The sequence below is a fragment of the Microtus pennsylvanicus genome, chromosome 3, assembly GCF_037038515.1.
Source record: "Microtus pennsylvanicus isolate mMicPen1 chromosome 3, mMicPen1.hap1, whole genome shotgun sequence".
Classification (NCBI taxonomy): Eukaryota; Metazoa; Chordata; class Mammalia; order Rodentia; family Cricetidae; genus Microtus; species Microtus pennsylvanicus.
Genome location: NC_134581.1, coordinates 5,249,630 through 5,271,202, shown reverse-complemented (window position 1 = coordinate 5,271,202; position 21,573 = coordinate 5,249,630). Strand labels below are relative to the sequence as shown.

Here is a 21,573-nt window from a genome sequence, read left to right as displayed (position 1 = left end):
TCCTGGACTGGTTGGACACGTGGAAACTTTGCCTGGATGAAACGCAGTGGCCCTCACTGACTAAAAGCTGGTGTGCTTGCAGGTGGGGGACCTGCCAGTAACTGTCATCCCGGTGTATATGGCCGTGGTGGGCTGCCCCATCAGCTCCCTGAGGAATACATGCTACAGTGTGGCCCCATTCCAGAAGGAACCCATCATCAGGTGCCCAGCTTCAGCCCTGGTCTCTGGCTCTTGGCTACCCCTCTGACTGTGGGTCTGGGTTGTCTGCGCTGGTTCCTGGTTCTCCGTCTGGCTCAGGGCTACCTGAGCCACCCAAAGGAGGCTCTAGGGCAGGGCTGTCCTGGGGAAGTGACATTGGTGTGTCCCCGAGGGCTTTGGGGTGGGTGAGTGGACAGAGAGCAGTCTGAGGAAGTGGCAGACCCTGACGAGCCCAGGCAGAATGTGGGGGATGTCAGTTCACCCAGTACTCTACAGCCCTGGGTCTTGATGTTACTGAGGCAGGGGCAGACAGCTGATACCTCTCTGACCCGAGGCCCACCCGGGCCTCCTGCCCCACAAGGCTGTGCAGTCTACCTGAAGGGTGCTAGCTCAGGCTGCTCTCTCCCCCCAGATTTGGGACCCAGATCTCTGGAGGAGACAAAGTCACCAGAACCCTCCGTCTGTATAACTCCAGCCCCTGCGGTGAGTTGCTTGTGATGGTCAGGTATCTGGGAGGGAGAGGAACTGACAGCCGCAAACAGCACCTGGAAATCCGAGTGACCTGTGGCCCTTGAGACAGACCCAGAGGTCTAAAGTAGAGAGGTGACCGTGCCAGTCCAGGCTTACAAAAGAGAAACATCCATCCTTGAGAATGGGACTCATCCTTGCTTAACTTTGCATCACCAGGGTCACTGTGCCCAGGGACAAACACTTCTGGGGACCCTTTTTTCAGCCCTTTAGCCCGCAGTATCTGAGCTACATGACAGGTGCTATGTAAGGAAATGGGGATCCTGAGAGAACAGGAAAGGGGGTTTGTGCCCCAGGGGCTTCCAGTGTGACTGGGTTCTGGGTACCTTCAAGGAGTCTCTGAACTTCCTTGTGAGGGGCACTTGGGCTGCGTCTGAGTAAAGCCAGAGAAGTGAGGGTATCCATGGTGTTTAAGGGAGAATCGTGGACAACTCGGAAGTCAGACATTTAGCCCTCTCCAGGCACAGCCATGGGTGAGAAGCAGGACTCTGTGACCCTGCTCCTTGTGGGATCCCACTATCCTGAGAGGCGTATGGAAGTCACTCTCAGGAATCCCCTCATCTTGTATGAGCATTGTTGGCCTGGGTCACATTGTCACACTAGCATCCCTGACTTCCTATCACTCTATTGTGACTTGTTTCTGTTTTTAAGTTTTAAAATTAATTAATTTATTTGTGTATTGTGAAGGGTCACACGTGACAGGAAGCATGTGGGGGGCAGGGGGCAACATTTAGGAGTCTTTCCTCTCCTGTTACACGTGGTTTTGGTAAACAACGGGAGGCCAAGCTTTCGACGGTCCTGAGATGACCTTGTCTGTGGGATTTGTTGTTGTTGGTTCTGCGGTTGTAGGAGTCAGCTGGATGTCACTCATGCTAGACCAGCGCTCTGCCCGCGGCCATCTCCCCCAGCATTCTCTCTCCATTTGTTTAGAGACAAGTTCTCACTAAGCTGACTAGGCTGCCCTTGAACTCACTCAGGAAAGACCTGGTCTTGGGGTCTTCCTGCCTCATCTTCCTAAGTAGCTGGGCTTACAGGCCTGTGTCACAAGCCCAGCTATTCCCTGAACCTTCTCTTTGTCTTCCATTCTCCCCATGGTTTCCTTTTCTTCCTCATCACTCAAGATCTCTACATATTGTTCTGGTCCTCTGGATGCAGGAGGTGACCTTGATAAAAAGCAGACAACAGGTAGAGACAGGAGATCCACCCAAGGCTGGATCCTGTGGCATTCCCTATCGCCACGACCAGTGACAAGATCCAGAAAGTCCACGCTAATTCCCGTGGCATTCCCCATCGCCATGGCCAGCCATACTAGATCCAGAAAGTCCATGTTAACTGACACATGAGGAGGTGACTGAATCACTGGCCCTGGTACCCTGCTGTGGAGAGGAGCTGTAGCCCAGCTGAGGAGGTGGTGTAGCAGAGAGAAGCGTTTGCATGGTGGGAGAGGTCTGAACTAGCTTAAGAGCGGTTAGGAACAGCCAGGTAGGGTGCACAGACAGGCAGAGGACAGAGGGGCTCCGTGCTTGGCGGGTCACTGCTGGGTGGGAGCAGATTTGCAGGCAGGTACGAGTCGGCAGACAAAGTGAAGCCACCGGTGGGCGTGGTGGCTCACATAGGAGGCATCAGAGGAGAGCAGGTGCCTGGGAAAGAGGGCAGTGTGGCAGCCCAGGTGGGGGAGCAATGGGGGTACACTCTCTTCAGCTTGGAGGACTTACCCAGTGCTATTGAGGGATGCAGTTGCTTCATCCAGAGTTGGGCTTTGCCTTGTGGGTAGAAGGATGAGGTACCAAGGGAGGTAGAGAGTTGCTAGGAAGATGGCCAAGAAGGTTAGCTTGATTTGGGGACTTGGGGAGGAAGTGAAAACAGACCAGGGTCGATGGATGGGTGTGGAATGGAGGGTGTGGGACTTGGAGGGTCAACCATCAGACAGAAATCAAAGGGACAGGAAACTGCAGGAAGTCAGGAGATCCTAGGTTCAGGGACTTGGATATGAAGACTGGTCTTGTGACCAACCACGAGGACATCAGGTAACTGAGCCAGGTGCCAAGAAGCCTGCAGAGAACCGCTTATGTTCCTGTATGCGTCTGTCGCATGCGCGTGTTGATGTGTATGGGTGCCCACGTGCGGAGAAGCCAGAAGACAGCCTTGGGTGCTTCCTTGGCTCTTCAGGTGCCACCCACCTTGCTGCTTGAAACAGGGTCTGTCACTGTCCCAGGACTCACCAGGATGCCCAGACTGGCTCAGCATTCCCAGGGCTGCCTCTGTCTCCTCAGGGCTGGGGTTACAAGCGTGTGCTACCATACCAGGCTTTTCAAGTGATCTGGTCCAGACTCAAGTCCTCATGTGTCCACAGTGTGTCTAGATGGCGTTCAGCTGCTTTGATAAAATGCATGGAAAGAAAAATCCACTTGGGAAGGAACAGGTTTATTTCACACAACAGCTCACAGTCCATTACCAAGCAAAGGCAGGGCAGAAACTCAAGGCAGGAACCTGGAGGCAGAGACTGTGGAGGGGCACTGCTTACAGGCTTCCTCCTCTTGGCTTATTCAACCTGTGTTCTTATACAACTCAGGACTACTTGTCCAGTGACGACCTTGCACATAGCGGACTGGGCCCTCCCACATAAATTATTAATCAAGAAAATGTTCCATAGACATGCCCATAGGCCAAACTGATGGGGGCTGTTTCTCAACTGGGGTCCCCTCTTCCCAGGCACCTCTAGTTTGGGACGTTGACAAAGACAAACCAGCGCACACAGCAAGCACTTGAGCAACTGAGTCCGCTACCCATCGCCAAGAACTACTTTCTAGAACTATGGCATTATAAAAACAGCAAGGGCCCCCTCCACCATGAGAACGGGATTCTAGGGAGGTGGAAGCCAGGGGAGGACCACCCACTCTCCTTTGTCCTCCTTGCTTCCCCCAGACATCCGCCTGGACTGGGAGACCTACATCCCAGAGGAAAAGGAGGACCAGCTGCTGGAGCTGCTTGTGTTTTATGGGCCACTCTTCCCACTGCGGGACCAAGCCGGGAACGAGCTCGTGTGCCCTGAGACCTCTGAAGGCAGCTCAACAGCGTCCCCATGTCTCTCCAATGCGTCAGTGTCTAGCCATGCAGTCCCCTCATCGGTGAGCAGGGGTACGGGGCGTGTGAGATGTGGCCCAGGTCAGCTGAGCCCACATGAACCTCAGGGTCTCATCGGTAACAGGGTAACTGCAGTAGCGGTGCCAAGGCCCAAGAGCAGATCATCTCAGTCATCCTGCAGGGGCACGAGGGGATGCCCTCTGCCAACATGTACCATATCAGCCCCAAGCAGGTGGTGAGTAGGCTGGGGTGGGCGCTCTCTGATGGAGCTGCCCCGGCAGGCCCGCTGGTGAACACGGGACAGCGCCGAGGCTACCGTGTTCCTACCAGGTCATCCCGGCGGGCAGCCACCGCACCCTCTACATCTCCTTCACACCCATGGTGCTCGGCCTTGACATTCTACACAAGGTGGAGTGTACCGGCTACGCCCTGGGCTTCATGAGTTTGGATAAGGAGGTGAGCCTTCCCACCCGGGGTGAGGGTGCCATGGCCAGCTCCTCTCCCCCTGGGAGTCACACTGCCTGCTCAGCCCCCCGGGGACCACCAGTGACCTCTGATGGATTGGGCTCTGCAGTCCGAGAGAGAGATTCCAGGCCGAATGCGCCGCCTTCAGGACTTCGCCGTGGGCCCCCTGAGACTGGAGCTGAATGGCTATGTGAGGCGGGCACAGTGAGTCCAGTGGATCTCCCTCCCTGCCCCCATCTCCTGGAGAGAGGAACCTCACTCTAGAGTCAAAGGACAGGGCCAGGGACGGGATGTTGCGGGACCCGGATCCTGGCTGCTTGAGCGGTGTCTGTCGCTCTTCAGGCTGGACACCAAGCTGGACAGCAGTGGCTACTTGGACTTCCGGTGCCAGGCCAGCGACCTCATCCCGAAAGATCCCTGCTGTGGGGTGAGTGTGATGTCACCCTGCACCAGCCAAAGGACTTGGACCTCCCATGTGCCTGGGGGTCCTTCAAGTCATGAGTCCTTTTCCCAGAGTCCCAGCCTGAGGACCATGCCCACCCCCTCCTCCCGTGGCCCCAGGTGCTGAGTGACCGGCTTACCACCCGCCATCTGAAACTGATCAACACTACGGAAATCCTGCACTACTTCCGGGTCCTGCTCTCAAGGCCCTTCTTCATTTCTCAAAGTGGGGCCAGTCACCAGCAGCAGTGTGAAGGGGAGATGGCCTCCTCGGGCCCGCAGCTGGCCCTCCGCCCACAGGAGAACATGCTGGTCAGTGCAGGGGCTCACCATCTCTACCCCCACTCCACAGGCAACACACACCCATGTCCTGCTCACATCTGAGCACCGGGTACGAATGGACAGTCGTAGGTGCATGCCCCAGACATGTCCCTTTCGACACACCGAGTCCCTCTGCACAGGTTACACACAGATGAACCTACTGCACATACCACATACATCCCAGAATCTTGTCCAGACCCGCCAGTGTGTGTCCCTATGGACCGCTGCCAACGGCCGGGTGGAGGCCAGGGCACACTGGTGAGCGTCCCCGCTTCACACCACGCTCCCTCCCTTCTCATGTGCCAGGTGCTGCACACACAACAGATATGTACAGGGCATGGAAACCACATGCTCCACGCGGGGGCACTGCTGAGCCATGTGCTGGGCAGCGGGGCCACTCTGGACTCCACAAGCCCCATAAACTGGGGGTTGGACAGGACCCGGCTGGACAGGCAGGCTACCTGCCTTCAGCAACCTGGGGTGACACCGTGTCCACACCCGCTCAGGTGGATGTGTCCTTCTCCCTCTCCCTGGAGCTGCTGTCCTACCAGAAGCTCCCAGCTGACCAGATGCTGCCCGGAGTGGACATTCAGCAGAGCGAGGGCGGAGAGAAACAGATGGTGTTCACAGGGAATCTGCTCCTGGGCTTCACCAACCAGACCTTCCAGGCACGTGCTGGGCGTCCTCCTGCCAATTCCACCCCCTGGGGAGGAATACGACACCCTGTCCCATGGGTGACGGGCTGGAGGGGAAAATCCAGGGTGCTCCCTGGAGGAGGTGGCCGGTGAAGCCTGGAAATGACACAGAGAGACCTAGGGTAGGGATGATTGGTGGGACAGTGAGCACCGAGGAAGCCGTGAGGGACACTGCCTGGCTCCCTAGAGCTTAGAGTGTCACTGAGCGGGTCACACACAGGTCAGTATGGAGCCGAGGGAGTCAAGCTGAGGATGCAAGCAGAGAGCTAACGTGTAGACCTTGTGGGATGACAGAGGGACCAGGAGTAGAGGAGGGTAGTGGAGGCCTGCGGTCTGGAAACTGGCAGGGCCGGGGGCCATAGTGAAGCTGACCACGCCAGTGCCTGAGTGATTCGTGAACTTCTGGGGGACTTGGCTCAGGGTCTGATGAACCCCATGGGAGGAGGGAAGGTGATGGATGTCGGACGGCTGACTGACCATGGGAGGAAGGTTGGTGGAGAAGCCGAGGGTGTCCCCTGGCCCTGCCGGATTCCACCTGCCTGGCTTGGGTGGCAGTGCCAAACCCCTGGTTGCCCACCGTCCTGTACCCCAGCTCTGTTGAGAAGTGTCAGTACTCGGGGGAGGTGGGTTTCCCTGTGTCCCTCACTGAGACACGGGCTTGGGCTCCAGGAGGTGCCCCTGCGGGCTCTCGTGGCTGTGCCAGCTCTGCAGCTGTCCACCAGCTGGGTAGACTTCGGGACCTGCTTCGTGAACCAGCCACACACCCGGGAGGTCTACCTCACGAACCTCAGCAACTGCCTGAGCTACTGGACAGTGATAATGGGTACGTTGTCACCCCACATTCTGCTGCTCCTCGATGGGCCCGAGCAAGACCCCTAAGAAAGACAGTAGCGTCCTGTCCATGTAGACTGGCTTCCCAGGGCTGGTGGCACCGGACACTCATGGAGTCCACCAGTCCTCCAGTTTCCGGCTGCCCTGTCCTGGGTTGCTGGGAGGACCAGAGGTGACACCTGAGAGACTGGTCTGGTCTCGGGGACAATGTCTGGAGCAGCCTGCACCCATGTATGGCCTCTTTTCTTCTCGGTGTAGGACAGGAGGAACCAGCCAGGGAGGATAATGCCTTTGGGGTCTCCCCAGGCAGTGGCCTGCTGGAGGCCCGACCCACCAATGCACCCCCAGTTTCCATCCCCCTTGAGGTCTTCTTTAATCCTAGGTAAGAGCTGCTTCCTGCCTCTGGGACACCGCCCATGGGGCCTGGGCACTGGCCGGCACTGCCTAACCTTCCCCCCCCCCTCCATACCCCAGGAGCAGCCTGCTGTACGAATCCACGCTGGTGGTGGAAGGGGTGCTGAGTGAGAAGCCTTGCACCCTGCGGTTGCGGGGCCGAGGCTCTTACGACGAGAGATATGTGATACCCCACCAGTTCTGAGGCTCTGCTGTCTCCAGGGCTAACCAGCATAGGCCACCAGCTGGGTGACTATGATCACCATCACTAGGAAGATGGGCCACAGATTCCGGCAAAGCAAGAGCTGGACTGGGAGTGAAATGGCTGACACGGAATCAGATAAGACACATTTACTTTGCCCATCATAACCATCGTTCACGAGGCCACTGTCCCACAGAAATACATGCGGTCCTGCAGTCCAGTTGAGAGGACCAGACTGGATGACCCGATGCCCAATTGTCCCCATATTGCGACGATCACATTATCTAGATTAAAGTGCTGTGATACACCCTCCAGTGCTCAGTGTCCCGTGCAGATGGCTTCTGTAGAGTCCCCCTCTGGCCACCACTGTAGGACTCTCTGGGCAGTGCCCGCAGTCAGGGCTTCAGTACCCAGGGTATTCAAAGACAGCAGCGGCTCCCATCCCTGTCCCGATGCACATGGACACCACTCCATAAGCCCTGGGGAAAGAGCCTGCGTTGGCTGTGCGGCGTCTGCCCAAGCCGTGCCCTCACCAGGCAGAGCTGCAGCACCAAGGGCTCATGGACAGATGAGCAGAGCAGATCTGTGGGAACTGAGCCGTGGACAGACACACAGCCAGGCGACAGACACTTCCACAGGTTATGCTGCCTTTTAAGCAAGCCACCAGGAAGGCAGGTCTCACCCCTCCATCCCTATATCAGAATACCTGTGCATGCGTGCGCACTCACCTCCCCAGGCCCCAGCCATCAGACACCCCAGCTCCAACACCCCCACACCACTCCACAAGGAGCAGCCTTACCGTTTCCCACGGCGCTTCAGTTCATTGAGAAGCGTGATGACCTGCCTTGCACCGGTGCAGCCCAGGGGGTGGCCCAGGGCTATTGCACCCCCCAGGGGGTTCACCTTCTCTGCAGGAATTCCCAGCTTCTCCACACAGTAGAGGGCCTGGAAGGAGCCAGAGCAATGGCTGGAGCCTCCATCTGCTCTGAACCATGGGCCCAATTGTTCCCACCAGACACCCTGGCTCACCTGACTGGCAAAGGCCTCATTGATCTCAAAGACGTCTATGTCATTCACAGTCAGCCCTGCAGGCAAGATACAGAGCAGAGCTGACAGTCATGGCGGGACTCTGGATTTCCTCTGGGCTCCACCCCAAGCACAGCTGTTGTGGTCTACTGTGTGCCAGGCGTGTGGGTCCCAATGGTATGGTAGGGAGGCCTTGGCTGTGGGGTGCTAGCCTGACCCACCTCCATTCCAGAGCACCCACAGGTCAAACCCAGCACACCCTAGTCCCAGATACAGGTAACAAGGGGTCCAGGTACAGGATGAGAAGGGGCCGCTCACCTGCTTTCTGCAAGGCTGCAGGGATGGCATAGGCAGGACCGATGCCCATGATGTCAGGAGGGACGCCGACCACTGCATAGGACCGCAGGACCCCAAGGATGGGAAGGCCCAGTTCTTCAGCCTTGGACCTCCGGGCCAGCAGGACGGCAGCTGCTCCATCACTCACCTGACTGGAGTTTCCTAGGGGAGGAAGGGTGAGATGAGGAGGCCTCAGACTGAGCTGAAGAGAGCCAGCCCTCCACCGTCACCTTGCTAAGGGGCCTGGTCAGCTCCACGTCTCAGAGAAGAACTGGTCACCTCCATCAGTCCTATTCCCGGCCCACGCTCACCAGCTGTGGTAGAGCCTCCATCCTTGAAGGCCGGCTTCAGCTTGGCCAGGCCCTCCATGGTGGTGCTGGGACGGACGCCCTCATCCTGGGACACCGTGATGGTTTTCTTGTCGCCCTTGTCATCAAGGACTGTGGTTGTCACAGGCACGATCTCAGCTCGAAAACAGCCCCTGCTCTGGGCTCTCGCGGCCCTGCCAGCACCATGGACAGCAAATCTCAGGCCAGATTATAGTCTTTTCTTGCCTTTGCTTGGCCTTTGCTAACTCAGCAAGACACACAGCCCCTGGCTGTTCCAACCCAGGGACTGCTGTGCACCCTCACACTCCCCCGATGGAGCTGTGAGAGACTGCTGAGGGTTTCTCAGGACACCACTTTCCTCCGAGAGGGAGAGGCATGCCCAGATTCTTCATTGCATCCCATCCCAACAGAGAGCAGGATACGCAGAGGCGCCCTTCTGTTCAGCGTTCTCTATGCATTGGCCATTCAGCCTGCTCAGTGAGCTCTTTCACAATAATGCTGGTGCTTCCCGCAGGCCTGAGGCTCTGGTTTTCTTGAATGGCAGCCTGAGGTCACCACTCCAGGCCCAGATCTGCCTCTTATGCTAGGAAGACTAGCATACTCCAGGCTTAAGTATCACCAGTGACCACCATGTCGGTCAGAACAGGGTCCTATGCCTTATGTCCCAAAGAACAGAGTGGGGGAGGGGCTGAGGTCCTGCTTGGGAGAGGACACTCAGACCTCAGAGTGTATAGTTAAAAAGGACTGGGAAGACCTACCCAACAGTGAAACGTTCCCACCTCCCACCCAGAGGCATGAGGCTAGCCAACACTGTTGTGCCATCCTGACAGCCCCAGCTGAGACTACTCTCCACCCCATCAATAGCCCACCCCAGCCGTACTCACTTCTGCTGGGAGGCCAGAGCAAAGGCATCCTGCTTCTGCCGTGAAATGCCAAACCGCTCGGCCACATTCTCCGAGGTTATCCTAGACACAAACAGCAAAGCAGGAGGCTATGGGTCTGCTGGCCTGAGGGCCAGGGCCGTATTGAAGGCCTACACTTGCACCTCTGGGCATCCGGGTCAGAGGTAGGATATCTAGTCCCTGCCCCAGGGACAGAGGTAAGTTCTCAGAAGGTGGTACTCCTGTCTAGTCTTAGTGAGGAGCACCCCGCTGGTCAAATCCTCAGAGGCACATACCAAAGGAAACATTCTTTATAGGGGGCCAACAGCCTGTGTGTGAGGCCTGCAGAAGGCATGGCCTCCTACCCAGTGGCATCCCCAGGAGCGGACCAGAGGACATGCTGGGCGCACTAACTGGCCACACTTGGTCAACTTCTCCTATGTCTCCAAGCTGCCTCTGGAGAGAGGATCTGGACAAAGCCAGATCACCGCCCACTGCAAGCTTTTCTCTGTATGGCTGTGCAACCAGGGATCCCTGCCCCTGGATGTTGGCAAAGTCCAGAGATCACAGATATGACTGTAGCTGACAGAGGTGTAGAGAACAATTTCCCAGGCTACATCTCAGAGGCCTGAGTCCCCCTAAGCGTGTTCAGAACTTCAGCGCTCCCCACATCCTTCTCAACAGGGGTTTGGCGGGACATCTGGCACCATCCTCCTTGTGCCTGGGCACCTTGGGGTGGGGGAGGGGAAACATGGGAAATGTTTGGATACTAAGGGGCTCAGAGAGGACTCAAGCGTTTAAAGAAAGGAAAGCCAAGGATTGTGTCAGTCCATACCCAGTCCCTGCTGATCAGGTACATGGTACTCAAAGGACGGAGGTGAAGGGTTCGAGGCCAGGCATTACCAGCCACAGAGGGGAAAATCCCATGGTCTCTGGTTGAGGACAGAGTGGTGAATGGGCACACACACGCACACATGCACACGCATGCACACATGTGCGTTCATGCACACGGGCACATACACAGAGCCACCTGTGGACACTCACCCCATAGGAATCAGGCAGTCTCTGGCCTTCTCGTTCTCCAGCAGGCGTGAAGAAATGTTCCTAAAGTTGCCTCTCTCAGACATGGTCATGGACTCCACCCTGAGGAAGAGGAGTGAGCTCTCAGCCCTACCTAATAAGAAGCCCCAGGGATGGCCAGCTGTGTGGCAAGTACTGGGCAATAAATAGCGAGAGATCCCTCCAGGCATGCAGCAGGTACCTGGCCAGCGAGCAGGGATTGCAGTGGCCGAGCCATTTTTCCCTCCAGCCCCAGACAGCACTGTCCCAGACCCAGACCCAGCTCTGGGGTCCTGCTGTATGGTGCATTGCTGAGTTAAGTGAGCAGTGGTTCCCAGGGATGACCTTCTGGTTGTCCCTCTAATGCAGGACATATCAAATCAGCCTGATTCAGCAGCCTTAGTGTCCCCGAGTCAGAGAGAGAAGCAAGACATGACGAACACTAAGTTTACATCAAAGAAAGCCCTGGTCTGCGTCGATTGGCAAGTAGGTGGGATGGCCGAGAAAAAGACCGGGTGGTCCATGCAGAGGGACCAGACATTGCTGGGGAGGTGGCCATGAGGTCAAATGATGACCAGCAGCCCTGGCTAAGTTCTCCCCAACTTGGGCATAACATGAACCCTTTCTGTTGTTTTTGGGAGGACCGGGTGCTAGTTACAGGACCTCACATGCGCACTACATTGCTATGCTTATCTCTTGGCCTTAATTTTCTTCTTAGTCTCATTTTGAGACAGAATCTTGCTAGACAGTCTCAGTCCCAGATTTTAAGTAGCTCCAGCGGGCCCTGCTCATGAATCCCCTTGCTTCAGCTGGGATTACAGCCCTGGCTGTTGTCTGGATCCTGTTTAGGCATGAGAACCTGTCTACAGTGTGATTGAATCACACAGGAGTAGTTGTGTCTCTACCTAATCATTCTACAGCGTCCACAGAGCTGAGGTTGGGTGAGGATGTGAAGGCCTGGCAAGGAGGAAACTGGTCATGGTCACCAGCGTGAACCCAACTCGACAGCTCAATCCTGGGCAAGCTGCACTCTCAGAAGCTAGGGGCTGGTCAGGTGATGTGGGCACCCCCCAGGCACAGCTGCTTTGTCTCCGGCACTATGGTCCTCGACCTGCCTGGGACTAGAATCCTGAGGACCTCGTGGAGCCCCTTCCTGTCCCCTCAGGCCACCACAGCTGCTGTTCTCGCTATGGACACAGGAGATGACTGTGACCCTTGCCTACCATAGTCCCTGTTTGTGGACTTTAACACATGGGTCAGGAAAACCCAGCGCAGGCAGCCCGGACCTAGCAATGCTTCCTATCAAAGCTCTTCTACAGAACCTGGGGCAGCTCACTCCAAAGCCTGCCAAGGCTAGCTTCCAGGCACGCCTAGGCTCTCTTCCAACAGCGGATGTTCCTTCCTGGATCCACCGTCAGGTGTAACTTCTGGAGCCCTTTTCCCCAGAGGCAGAAACAAAGGGGCAGTCTGCATGGAGGAGACAGTGAGCAGAGGTCTCACCATGTCCCTCAGAACAGAGTCTCAGATGGAATTTCTCCCTTGGTGTTAGAGTGGCAGACAAGGCAACAGGCTGGGAAGATGAATGTTTATATTATAAGCAAATGTCCCTGGCAAGTGATCCTGCTCTGCCACCTCCCTCGGGAGCATAGGAAATCAGCCAGCACAACAGGCAAAGTCCAAGTGCTGCAGATTTTCAAGGTGACAATCAGATTTGCAAGAAAGAATGAAAGAGACAACTACGCTCATAGCTTCAACAACAACTAGGCTGCATCTGTATGAGTCCAGCCCAGTGAGCTGCTGCGGTGGGCAGGGAGAACCATGGCTGAGGAGAGGAAGATTAGTTTGATTAATTGCATGGGTTAATCAGGTCCGGCAGGAAGACTATCTTACCCACAGGCCATGCCAATGTCATAAGACCCATTTCTGATGCCACCTGCAACAAAAGCACTTCATAACCATCCTTGGCCAGAGTGGGCCTGCCCTGGAGCAGCACAGCCCGTTCCCTCCCTGCTCTCGGGGTACAGTCATCAAAGCCTCACAGAAGATCTAGGAGCACCCAGAAAAGATTTGGGGTGTTGTACCAAGCAACTCAGCTTCCAAATCATGACACAGAGACTTTTATTAGTTTTGAATACTTGGCCTATCTTAGGCTCATTTCTGGTTAGCTCTTTTAATTTAAATTAACCTGTTTCTCTTTATCTACCCTTTGCCTCGGGGCTTCCTTCTTCCTTCCTTCCTTTCTTTCTTTCTTTTTTTTTTTTGTATGTCTTACTTTCACTGCTTATTCCAGAGTCTGGCAGGCTGGCACTTGCCTGGCTTCTTGCCACAGGCATCTCTCTCTCCTTCCTGTTCTCCTTTTCTTTTCCTCTTCTTCTCTTGAGCCTACATTTCTCCTATTAATTCTCCCCACCTGCCAGCCCCACCTATCTCTCTTTCTCTCTCTCTGATAAGCTATTGGCCATTCAGCTTTTTATTAGGTCAATCAGGTACCCTAGGCAGGTGAAACACTTTATATAATTAACAAATGAAGCAGAAACAAAGGTAACACACCTTTGCACAGTTAAAGTAATATCCCAGAGCATAAACAGACTTCACACATACTCCACAACAGGGTGTGGCAATGGGTGTTCCTCCACTCCTCTCTGCCTAGGGTCCTGAGGGGCAAAGACCAAGGACAGGGTCCACTCCTGTGCAACCAGCAATCACAACTCACCAGCGATGTTGGCCACTGCTTGCAGCCCCGATGAACACTGTCTGTTGACGGTAGACGAAGGTACTGTCTCTGGAATGCCACTGAAATAGCAGGAAAATGGCAGTCAGCCCTGGACGTGACAGTGTCTCACAGGAAGCCCACTACACTTCTGGGCCCCGTGAGAGCCCCAGCAGTGTGTGCACAGATCAGAACAATGGGGAAGCCTGCCCCCACGGGCGCCTGCCCCCACGGGCGCAGCTCCATATTTGCAGAAGTGGATGCTGAGCACACCTGTCTGCACAGTTCCTGACTCCCCACAGCCCCCAGGCACACCCTCACCTGTCCTACAGTTCCCATCACAGACAATGTTGTGGGCCACAGGCCATCTCCTTCCTCCACCAGCCATTTCTTGGACCCCTCAGGATAAAGAAGTGGGTCTATGGCTGGGCTAGAGCACAACAGCTGCATGCCAACATTGGACTGCCATTCAGCCCCATCCCTTGGCCTGCCTAGTAACCACAGAGTTGGCCCAATGTGTCCAGTTTTCTCCTCTCTGGACTGTTTCCCCACTGGCATGTTCATTCTTCCACTCCTTGCTCTGGGGTGCCCCGGGTTCAATCATTCAGGCTATTGGAGCTGCCTTCCAATGTGGCAAAGACCTAGGAACATCCATCCCAGGCCCTTGACTGACACACCAAGAACCCCAGAGAACAAGCACATAGGAATTAGGACGGTTCTGGTGTGCAGGCACCAAGAGCACTGACTGAGTTTAGTGGACACACCAACACACAGAGAGAATCAAACAGTAGGGCCTCATGCCAAAGCCACACTTTAGGAAGGAACGAGGCCATGTGCTGAGCAAGAACTACACCACTTAAAGCCTGAGAGCTTGGGTATATTTGGGTAGGGTTTAGCCAGGGCAAGGAGAGCTGGCTTGGCCAGCACTCCATGGGGGCAGAATGGGCAGAGGGAAGAGAGAAGCAGGCAGACAGCCCGTGGACCACTGAACCAGCTGATTGGAGTCAAGAGTCTCCGGCCCTACTGGTGAGAGGCGTGGAGAGCTTGAACCCCAGGCCGAGTCTGACCCTAAGTTGCCAGTCACTCTGCCACTGGCCAGTGTTGCTATTATTTCCAGCCCACGCAGCAAGGACTGAGAGAAAGAGGCCCCCAGTCCCCAAGTGGCAGTGAAAGAACCACTGGTTGCAGTCTTGGGAGGACCAGGGCTCTTCCCCACCCCATGCTATACCACCCCCAGCCACTGATGACGGGCCAAGCCTGGACTTCCAGATGCTCACCTGAGAGGGGAGACATACACTGCCCGGTCCTGGTCATGTGATTCCACCCACTAAAGGGTCTCTGTTAAGTCAGCTTTGTTTAAAATCTAGGCCACTGCTCTGCCCCAGTCCCCAAGCCCTGGGTGCCTTGGCCGTCGGCCCAGTGACACACCCCCTTTAAGTAGGGAAAAGGTTACAGTCACAGGACAGAGTTCAATGTCCTCTGGTTGCCTCAATATCTTCTTCCAGCCCGATCTTCCACTTCACACTCCAGCACCAGAACCCCCAGCAGTCATGGTGGACAATTCGAGGCAGAATGGGAAAGATTACCTCAGGAACTGGGCGATGCGTGCTGTAACGGCTCCGGCCCCTGGCAAAAGCACATTGCCTGTGGACAGAAGAACCCTTACTCAGTGCCGGGGGGGGGGGGGGGGGGGTTGTCCTGAAGCCTAAGGTAAAAAAAGATGTCCCAGAAAGGAGACATTGCAGATCTCTCCAGGAATCTAAGGCTTCTGCAGAGAGGTTCATGTGAGCTGTGGTGGCTGAGCTTGAGGAACGAGGAGCCAGCTACCAACCGCCCGTCACCCAGCAGCCCAGCGCTGGAGGGCCTCCCGCATGCGTGCCAAGGCATGCTCCTCCACATCAGCAAGCTGGGCAGGTGGCCTGCTCGCCTGGCAACAGGAGAGCGCCTCTAGGGTAAGAGGCACAGTGCAGAGCCTTGAGCTGAGGGAAGTAGGGCTGTGGGGGAGGGAAGCGAGTCTGCAATGGCTAGCCTCCCCAAGTGTCCTCCCCCAAGCCCTGTGTCACCGCGGGAGGAGGAACAGGCTGGCATCCCCATGTCCTACACGATGTTGTTCTAATTCAGGGAAAAGCGGGGGTTAGGGCAGGGCCAGGTGAACCCTGTCTACACCTGTAGCCGGGCTGACAGACAGAATGTCAGTGTAGGTGAAGAACCGTGACCTCCCACCTCCTGGAGTCTCCAGGAATATCTGGGCTTTAGAGCATCTATCTCAGGGCCTTCCTGCTTTTCCATGTCCACTTAGTGGGCAGATGTGCCTCGAGGGGGCGCCCAAGGTTCTAGGTTGAAGGCTGGCTGTTAGGAGCAGTTTCATTCAGATCTCTCTGTGGTCCAGCCCTTGCCCTCAGTAAACTCAAGTCTGTGTTGTAGAGAGAAGGGCCCCGGGAGGGAGGGCGAGGAGTGCCCGGCGCGGGCCTGGCAGGTGAGCTCACCCACGGAGATGTCTCCCAGCTGCTCAGGCCTGAGGTTCACGTCCTGGAGAACCGCGGTCAACACAGCCGACAGAAGCTCGTCTGGGGTGGTGTCCTGCAGGGCGAAGCGCAGAGGCAGTGAGCCCAGCTCCCGCATCCCCACCCGGGGACTTTGCGGTCACCGTAGTCCAGCGGGCAAGATAGCACTGGCCGCCTTCTGCGACCCTCGCCCGTAGGAGGGGTCTCACCTTAAAGCCGCCGCGGCCCGAACGGCCGATGGGGGTGCGCCGTCCGTGCACCACCACCACGTCGGAGGCCGAGGCCTGCGGAAAGCCCGCGGAGCAGGGTGCGGCTTGCAGCGCGGAGCTCGACTCGGGCCTGCCGGCCAAGTGTCCCAGCACTACCTGCAGTCGATGCATCACGGAGGTGGGTCCTGAAGATTTGCCTGGGCTCTGGGTGCAGAACCAAGGGGATAAAAAACCGTGCTTGCAGGAGGGCAGGGCCAGTTTGAGCTTTAAATTTTTCACAAGTCCCGCCTACCCCTTCTGCAACCAATCAAAAGAGGAGTCTTCCTGCAGTCACTCCACCACAACCTCCTGGCTTCTCAAAGCCAGGTCAAGGAACTCCAAAACCCCTCTTTTTGATAGTTCATCCACATACCCCTGTGATGGTGCAAGAGAGTGCGGCGTAAGTTCAAGGCCAGTCTGGGCTACAAAATAAGAATTTGCTTCATATATATATTTTAAATTTTGTGCACATTTTTGAAGCCTCTCCCAGAAGTGTAAACTGGAACTTTCCTGTCTTTCACAGCATTTTGCAGTCAACATTGGAGGCAGGACCTCAAAAGTCTTCTGGGTTTCTGGGCATAAGCCAGGATTCCATCCTCCAAAGCATGGCCTATGCACAACGTCAGGCAAAAGGCAGGAGGTTCTGGGACCATGGCAACAGCTTCCCACTATGGATGGAATTGGAGGTCCCGACTCTGATTCCTGTCGTCTTAATTGGCTCTTTTCTCTCCTGGGTCCCTGGACCCAAGCTTGAGATTCCCAGTCCTCTTCTTGGACAGTTTTGGATTCCTAGACAGCAGGAACAAAACAAAACACCCTTTTGATCAAGCACTGAAGGGGTTCAAAGGCCTCTGAGCGTGGTCTGCAGGTCGTAACACTTCTGTACACCTGTTTGGGATGCCCTCATTAGTCCTGAACACCCTGCAGTCCCGTCCCGCCCCCCCCCCCCAGCAGAGGTATCTACGAAGGCAAAAGGAGCCTGCCGAGACTGACACATGAGCTTATCAATGACTTCCCATCAAAGGAATCAATCAGGGCTCCCTGGGGGTAGAACCCGGTGCCCACTTAAAGAGCAAGACAGGGTCTGCTCAACCACAGTGACATGTCAGGCAAAAACATGGCTATCACAGAATTTTTCTCAAACCCCAAGAGATCCCAGAACACAAAAGGAGGGGAAACTGGGAGAGGGCTCATGAGTAAGGTGCTTGGCCCACAAGCCTGAGGGCAGAGAGCAGATCCCCAGTGCAGACAGCAATGCTGGTCAGGCTCCACAGCAGCCCAAGACCCTTTGTGCTCAGGTGGGGCAGGCGGCAGCTCCTCTGGGCTAACTACCCAGCTGGACCAATCAAATTGCTGAGAGCCAGGCTCAGTAAGAAACCTGGCCTCAGAAAACAAAGTGGAGAGGATGTCTCTAGTCATCCTGGACGGCACCCAACATTTCCCTCTGGTCTCCACCTGCGTGTGCACACACATGCACATTCACCTGCACACACATGTTCACATACACTTGAGCACATGTCCACATACCAACACACACACACACACACACACACACACACACACACACACACACACACACACATATATATATATATATGAGGGAGTGCGAGAGAAAGAAAGTCTCTGCCTCTTGAAGGCAGATCTAGCTTTCCTATCACCATCGCCAAAGGCACAGCCTGCCTCCCTGCTTTCCTCGGAGCAGGCTCCTAGGCTCTTTAGAGACACCAGAGGGCAAGCTGCAGGTGCCTCCTCCCTGTGCCCTCCCCACCATCTTCCATTGCTGGCCTTTGTGAACCTCTTAGAAGCCCAGGAAGGACACATGTCCACCCAACAGCCCACTGATTGCTTGCGCCAGGGCAAGAATAGGCATATTTACTGCCCAAGACAAAAATCACAAGCTTATCTAAGGCATGAAAAGAAATGAGATTTTGTGTTTTCTTTGGTAACTTGATGACATGAAGGCTGAGTGTCATCATAGATGACAATGCCATGACCCAATGTCAAAATGTTGCATACTCTGTGTTGAGCAAGGGCAGAGAGATGTGAACAACAGCAGAAGTACAGGCACACCCTCCTACACATCAGGGATAGTGGATCTCAAAGATCATTTCTGAGTGCTCCCTCGCTGGCTCCAGAGACCTCAAAAGGAAGTGTGGGAGTCTCCCGTCCTAACACAGGTGCAAAGAACTGCAGACTCCAAGAAAATGGGGTGGAAGGCAGGAGGGCTGGCAGGGGGATAGGATACAGGACAGAGGAGATGGTACAACTACAAGCTCCAAAGACCCAACACAGCTGTAGGAGGACCCCTGGGTCCACACTCCATGTCCTTCTGGCTGCTGTGAGGGGAATTGTCTTTCCAAAGACTGAACGGTTCACTTGTTTTTTGTTTTGTTTTTTGAGACAATGTTTCACGTATCTTGGGGCTAGCCTTGATCTGTATATATAATTGATAATAGTCTTGAACTTCTGCCTTCTGAGTGCTGGGGCTTATAGACAGAGACTGCTCATTCATTTCCCAGCTGCCCAGACCCACAATAATCACACAGGAACTCTATTAATCATAACACTGTTTGGCCAATAGCTTATGCATATTTCTAGCTAACTCTTACCTTTTAAATTAACCCATTTCTATTAATCTGTGTGTCGCCGTGAGGCTGTGGCCTACCTGATAAGGTTCTGGCATTCTGGTACCTGGTGTAGGAGGTCCTTCTGTTTATATGTTGCTTTTATTGGTTAATGAATAAAGAACCTGCCTTGGCATTTTGATAGGGCAGAACTTAGGTAGGCGTGGAAAACAGAACTGAATGCTGAGAGGAAGAAAGCAGTGTCAGAGGAGAAGCCATGGATCTTCTGCCTGAGGTGGACACCAGTTAGAATTTTACCTGGTAAGACACTGCCACGTGGCAATACACAGATTAATAGAAATGTGTTAAATTAAGATGTAAGAACTAGCCAATAAGAAACTAGAGCCAATGGGCCAAGCAGTGATGTAATTAATACAGTTTCTGTGTGGTTATTTTGGGGCTAAGCTAGCCTGGTGGCTGGGACAAACAAGCAGGCCCCTCTCTGTAACAGGCATCTGTCTCTTTAGGTAGCTACTTGGCGTCTCCCAGACTCCACCTACTTTCTCCTCTATCTCTATTCAGATTCCCCGCCTGCCTTTATTCTGTCCTTCCATAGGCCCAAGGCAGTTTCTTTATTAACCAGTGGTGATAAAATATATTCACAGCACACAGACCAGAATTTGTACCACCACACCCTGATTATTTAATGCTGGGGGTCAGAACCCAGGATTTCGTGTATGCTAGGCAAGCATTCAAACAACTAAGCTATATTTCTAGCCCCAATTTTGCATTTTCTTTTAATTTTTTATTATTTTATATATTATAGTGTGTGTGAATGTGCGTGTGTGCATGCCACAGCACACCTAGGGAAGTCGGAGGACAATCACCAGGACTCATTTCTCTTTTCACTGAGGGACCCAGGAATAGAATTCAGGTTATCAGGGTTGCCCAACAAGTGCCTGTACCACGGAGCCATTTTGCCAGTCCTCAACTTCTCACTTTCTAAGTGGTATTCTTTGAAGCATTAAAAAAAGTGATATATTTTTTTGTCCAACCTCTTTTATTTATAAAAACATCTTTGTACAGGATTCATCAGACTTCCTGAGTTTGCCCTCTGTGTTCTATGGGAAGGTATGCCTCCTTTTCTCGTTCAGTATTGAGTCAGCTCATTATTATTTTATATTTATTTTATATGTGATTTTAAAATTTTCCCTCATCATCATGTTTTCTCCTCCTCCTTTTTACATCTCTCTTTATCCTTGTCTTTACCATTTTCAGAGTCTTCTGTATGCTTGAGGCGCATTGCTTTTCTTTCTGTGTATGTGTATATGGATGTATTAGTTGTGCGTGTGCACGGTGTGTCAGGTGTGTATGTATATGTGGGAATGCACGTGATAGCCACAGGTCAGCCTTGGCTGTTGTTCCTCAGGTGCTGTCTTAGCCTCATCTCTGTTGCTGTGGTGAAAATACCCTGATGAGACAGCTGTGTGGAGAAAGGGTTTATTCATTTATCTTCCGACTCCAGACTACATTCCATCGCAGCAAGGGGCCATGGAAGCAGGAGCTTAAAACAGCTGGTCACAGGGTCGGAGAGGTGACTCAGCAGTTCAGGGCACTGGCTGCTCTTCCAGAGGTCCTGAGTTCAATTTTTAGCAACCACATGGTGGTTCACAACCATTTGTAATGAGATCTGGCACCATTTTTCTGGTCTGCAGGCATGCAGACAGAACATTGTATACATAATAAATAAATAGATAATTTTTTTAAAAAAAAGCTGGTCATATCACACCCACAGTCAGGAGCAGACAGGAGCAAATTCATCCATTCTTACATGTGCTTAGCACCCTCTCTACTTGTAACATACAAGATCCCCTGCCTAGGGAGTGGTTCCACTTACAGTGGGCTGTAGATCTTCCCGCATGGGTCAACACAAGACTATTCCCTATGGATATATCCACCGGCGAATGTGATTCAGACAATCTCTCACTGAAATTCTCTATTCGTTTGATTGAAAAGCCAAGCACGGTGAGCCATACTTGGGAGGTGAAGGCAGGAGGATCTGAAGTTCAAGGTTATCTCACCGACTTTTCAACTTTAAAACCAGCCTACACTACATTAGACCCTGCCTATCCTTCCTCCACTGACACAAAGTTTAATGGAAAGCAAGGCTCTCAGGAAGTGGGCATTCTAAATGCCTAGTGCTGCTAGAACATTCTAGGAGCAGCATTCTTGAGGAAAGATGAGTTTTCCAGCCCCATGATGTGACAGGCGCTGCCCATCAGGACAGAAGACAGGTGCAGCCATCAGGACAGAAGACAGGCACTGCCCAACAGGACAGAAGACAGGCACTGCCCAACAGGACAGAAGACAGGTGCGCCCATCAGGACAGAAGACAAGTGCTGCCCAGCAGGACAGAAGACAGGTGCGCCCAACAGGACAGAAGACAGGTGCGCCCAACAGGACAGAAGATAGGCACTGCCCAACAGGACAGAAGACAGGTGCGCCCATCAGGACAGAAGACAAGTGCTGCCCAGCAGGACAGAAGACAGGTGCGCCCAACAGGACAGAAGACAGATGCGCCCAACAGGACAGAAGACAGGTGCGCCCATCAGGACAGAAGACAGGTGCGCTCAACAGGACAGAAGACAGGTGCTGCCCAGCAGGACAGAAGACAGGTGCGCCCAACAAGACAGAAGACAGGTGCTGCCCATCAGGACAGAAGACAGGTGCGCCCAACAGGACAGAAGACAGGTGCAGC

At 54.2% G+C, this 21,573-nt stretch overlaps 2 protein-coding genes across 2 annotated transcripts in view; one reads left to right on the top strand and one right to left on the bottom strand.

Annotated features, from left to right (window-relative positions):
• The window catches only part of Dlec1 (DLEC1 cilia and flagella associated protein), a 41,504-nt gene extending 34,033 nt beyond the window's left edge, over positions 1–7,471 (top strand). Inside the window, exons 26-37 of the mRNA XM_075964190.1 lie at positions 83–201; positions 611–681; positions 3,652–3,854; positions 3,935–4,045; positions 4,141–4,266; positions 4,385–4,479; positions 4,618–4,702; positions 4,837–5,028; positions 5,544–5,705; positions 6,402–6,555; positions 6,822–6,945; positions 7,038–7,471. Coding sequence (XP_075820305.1) covers positions 83–201; positions 611–681; positions 3,652–3,854; positions 3,935–4,045; positions 4,141–4,266; positions 4,385–4,479; positions 4,618–4,702; positions 4,837–5,028; positions 5,544–5,705; positions 6,402–6,555; positions 6,822–6,945; positions 7,038–7,161 — 1,566 coding nt within the window. The 3' untranslated portion in view covers positions 7,162–7,471. The remainder of the gene's footprint in view (positions 1–82; positions 202–610; positions 682–3,651; positions 3,855–3,934; positions 4,046–4,140; positions 4,267–4,384; positions 4,480–4,617; positions 4,703–4,836; positions 5,029–5,543; positions 5,706–6,401; positions 6,556–6,821; positions 6,946–7,037) is intronic.
• LOC142845466 (3-ketoacyl-CoA thiolase B, peroxisomal-like) lies at positions 7,293–16,456 on the bottom strand. Its single transcript, XM_075964200.1, has 12 exons — positions 16,213–16,456; positions 15,986–16,079; positions 15,086–15,143; positions 13,503–13,582; positions 12,680–12,722; positions 10,775–10,873; positions 9,734–9,814; positions 8,832–9,022; positions 8,503–8,682; positions 8,188–8,243; positions 7,958–8,103; positions 7,293–7,637 (listed from the first exon to the last, which is right to left on the bottom strand). The coding sequence occupies exons 1-12, from the start codon at positions 16,381–16,383 to the stop codon at positions 7,562–7,564; spliced, it is 1,275 nt and encodes a 424-aa protein (XP_075820315.1). The 5' UTR covers positions 16,384–16,456; the 3' UTR covers positions 7,293–7,561.
• Between the last annotated feature and the right edge of the window lie 5,117 nt (positions 16,457–21,573).

What these genes read in the sequence shown, in the direction of transcription:
- LOC142845466 (XM_075964200.1), bottom strand. Translation starts at nt 16,383, where the DNA reads ATGCATCGACTGCAGGTAGTGCTGGGACACTTGGCCGGCAGGCCCGAG. An exon ending in TGCAGCCTTGCAGAAAGCAG is followed by an intron (nt 8,244 to 8,502) that starts GTGAGCGGCCCC and finishes TCTTGCCTGCAG; the next exon opens with GGCTGACTGTGAATGACATA. An exon ending in CTGAAGCGCCGTGGGAAACG is followed by an intron (nt 7,638 to 7,957) that starts GTAAGGCTGCTC and finishes CTCTTTCCCCAG; the next exon opens with GGCTTATGGAGTGGTGTCCA.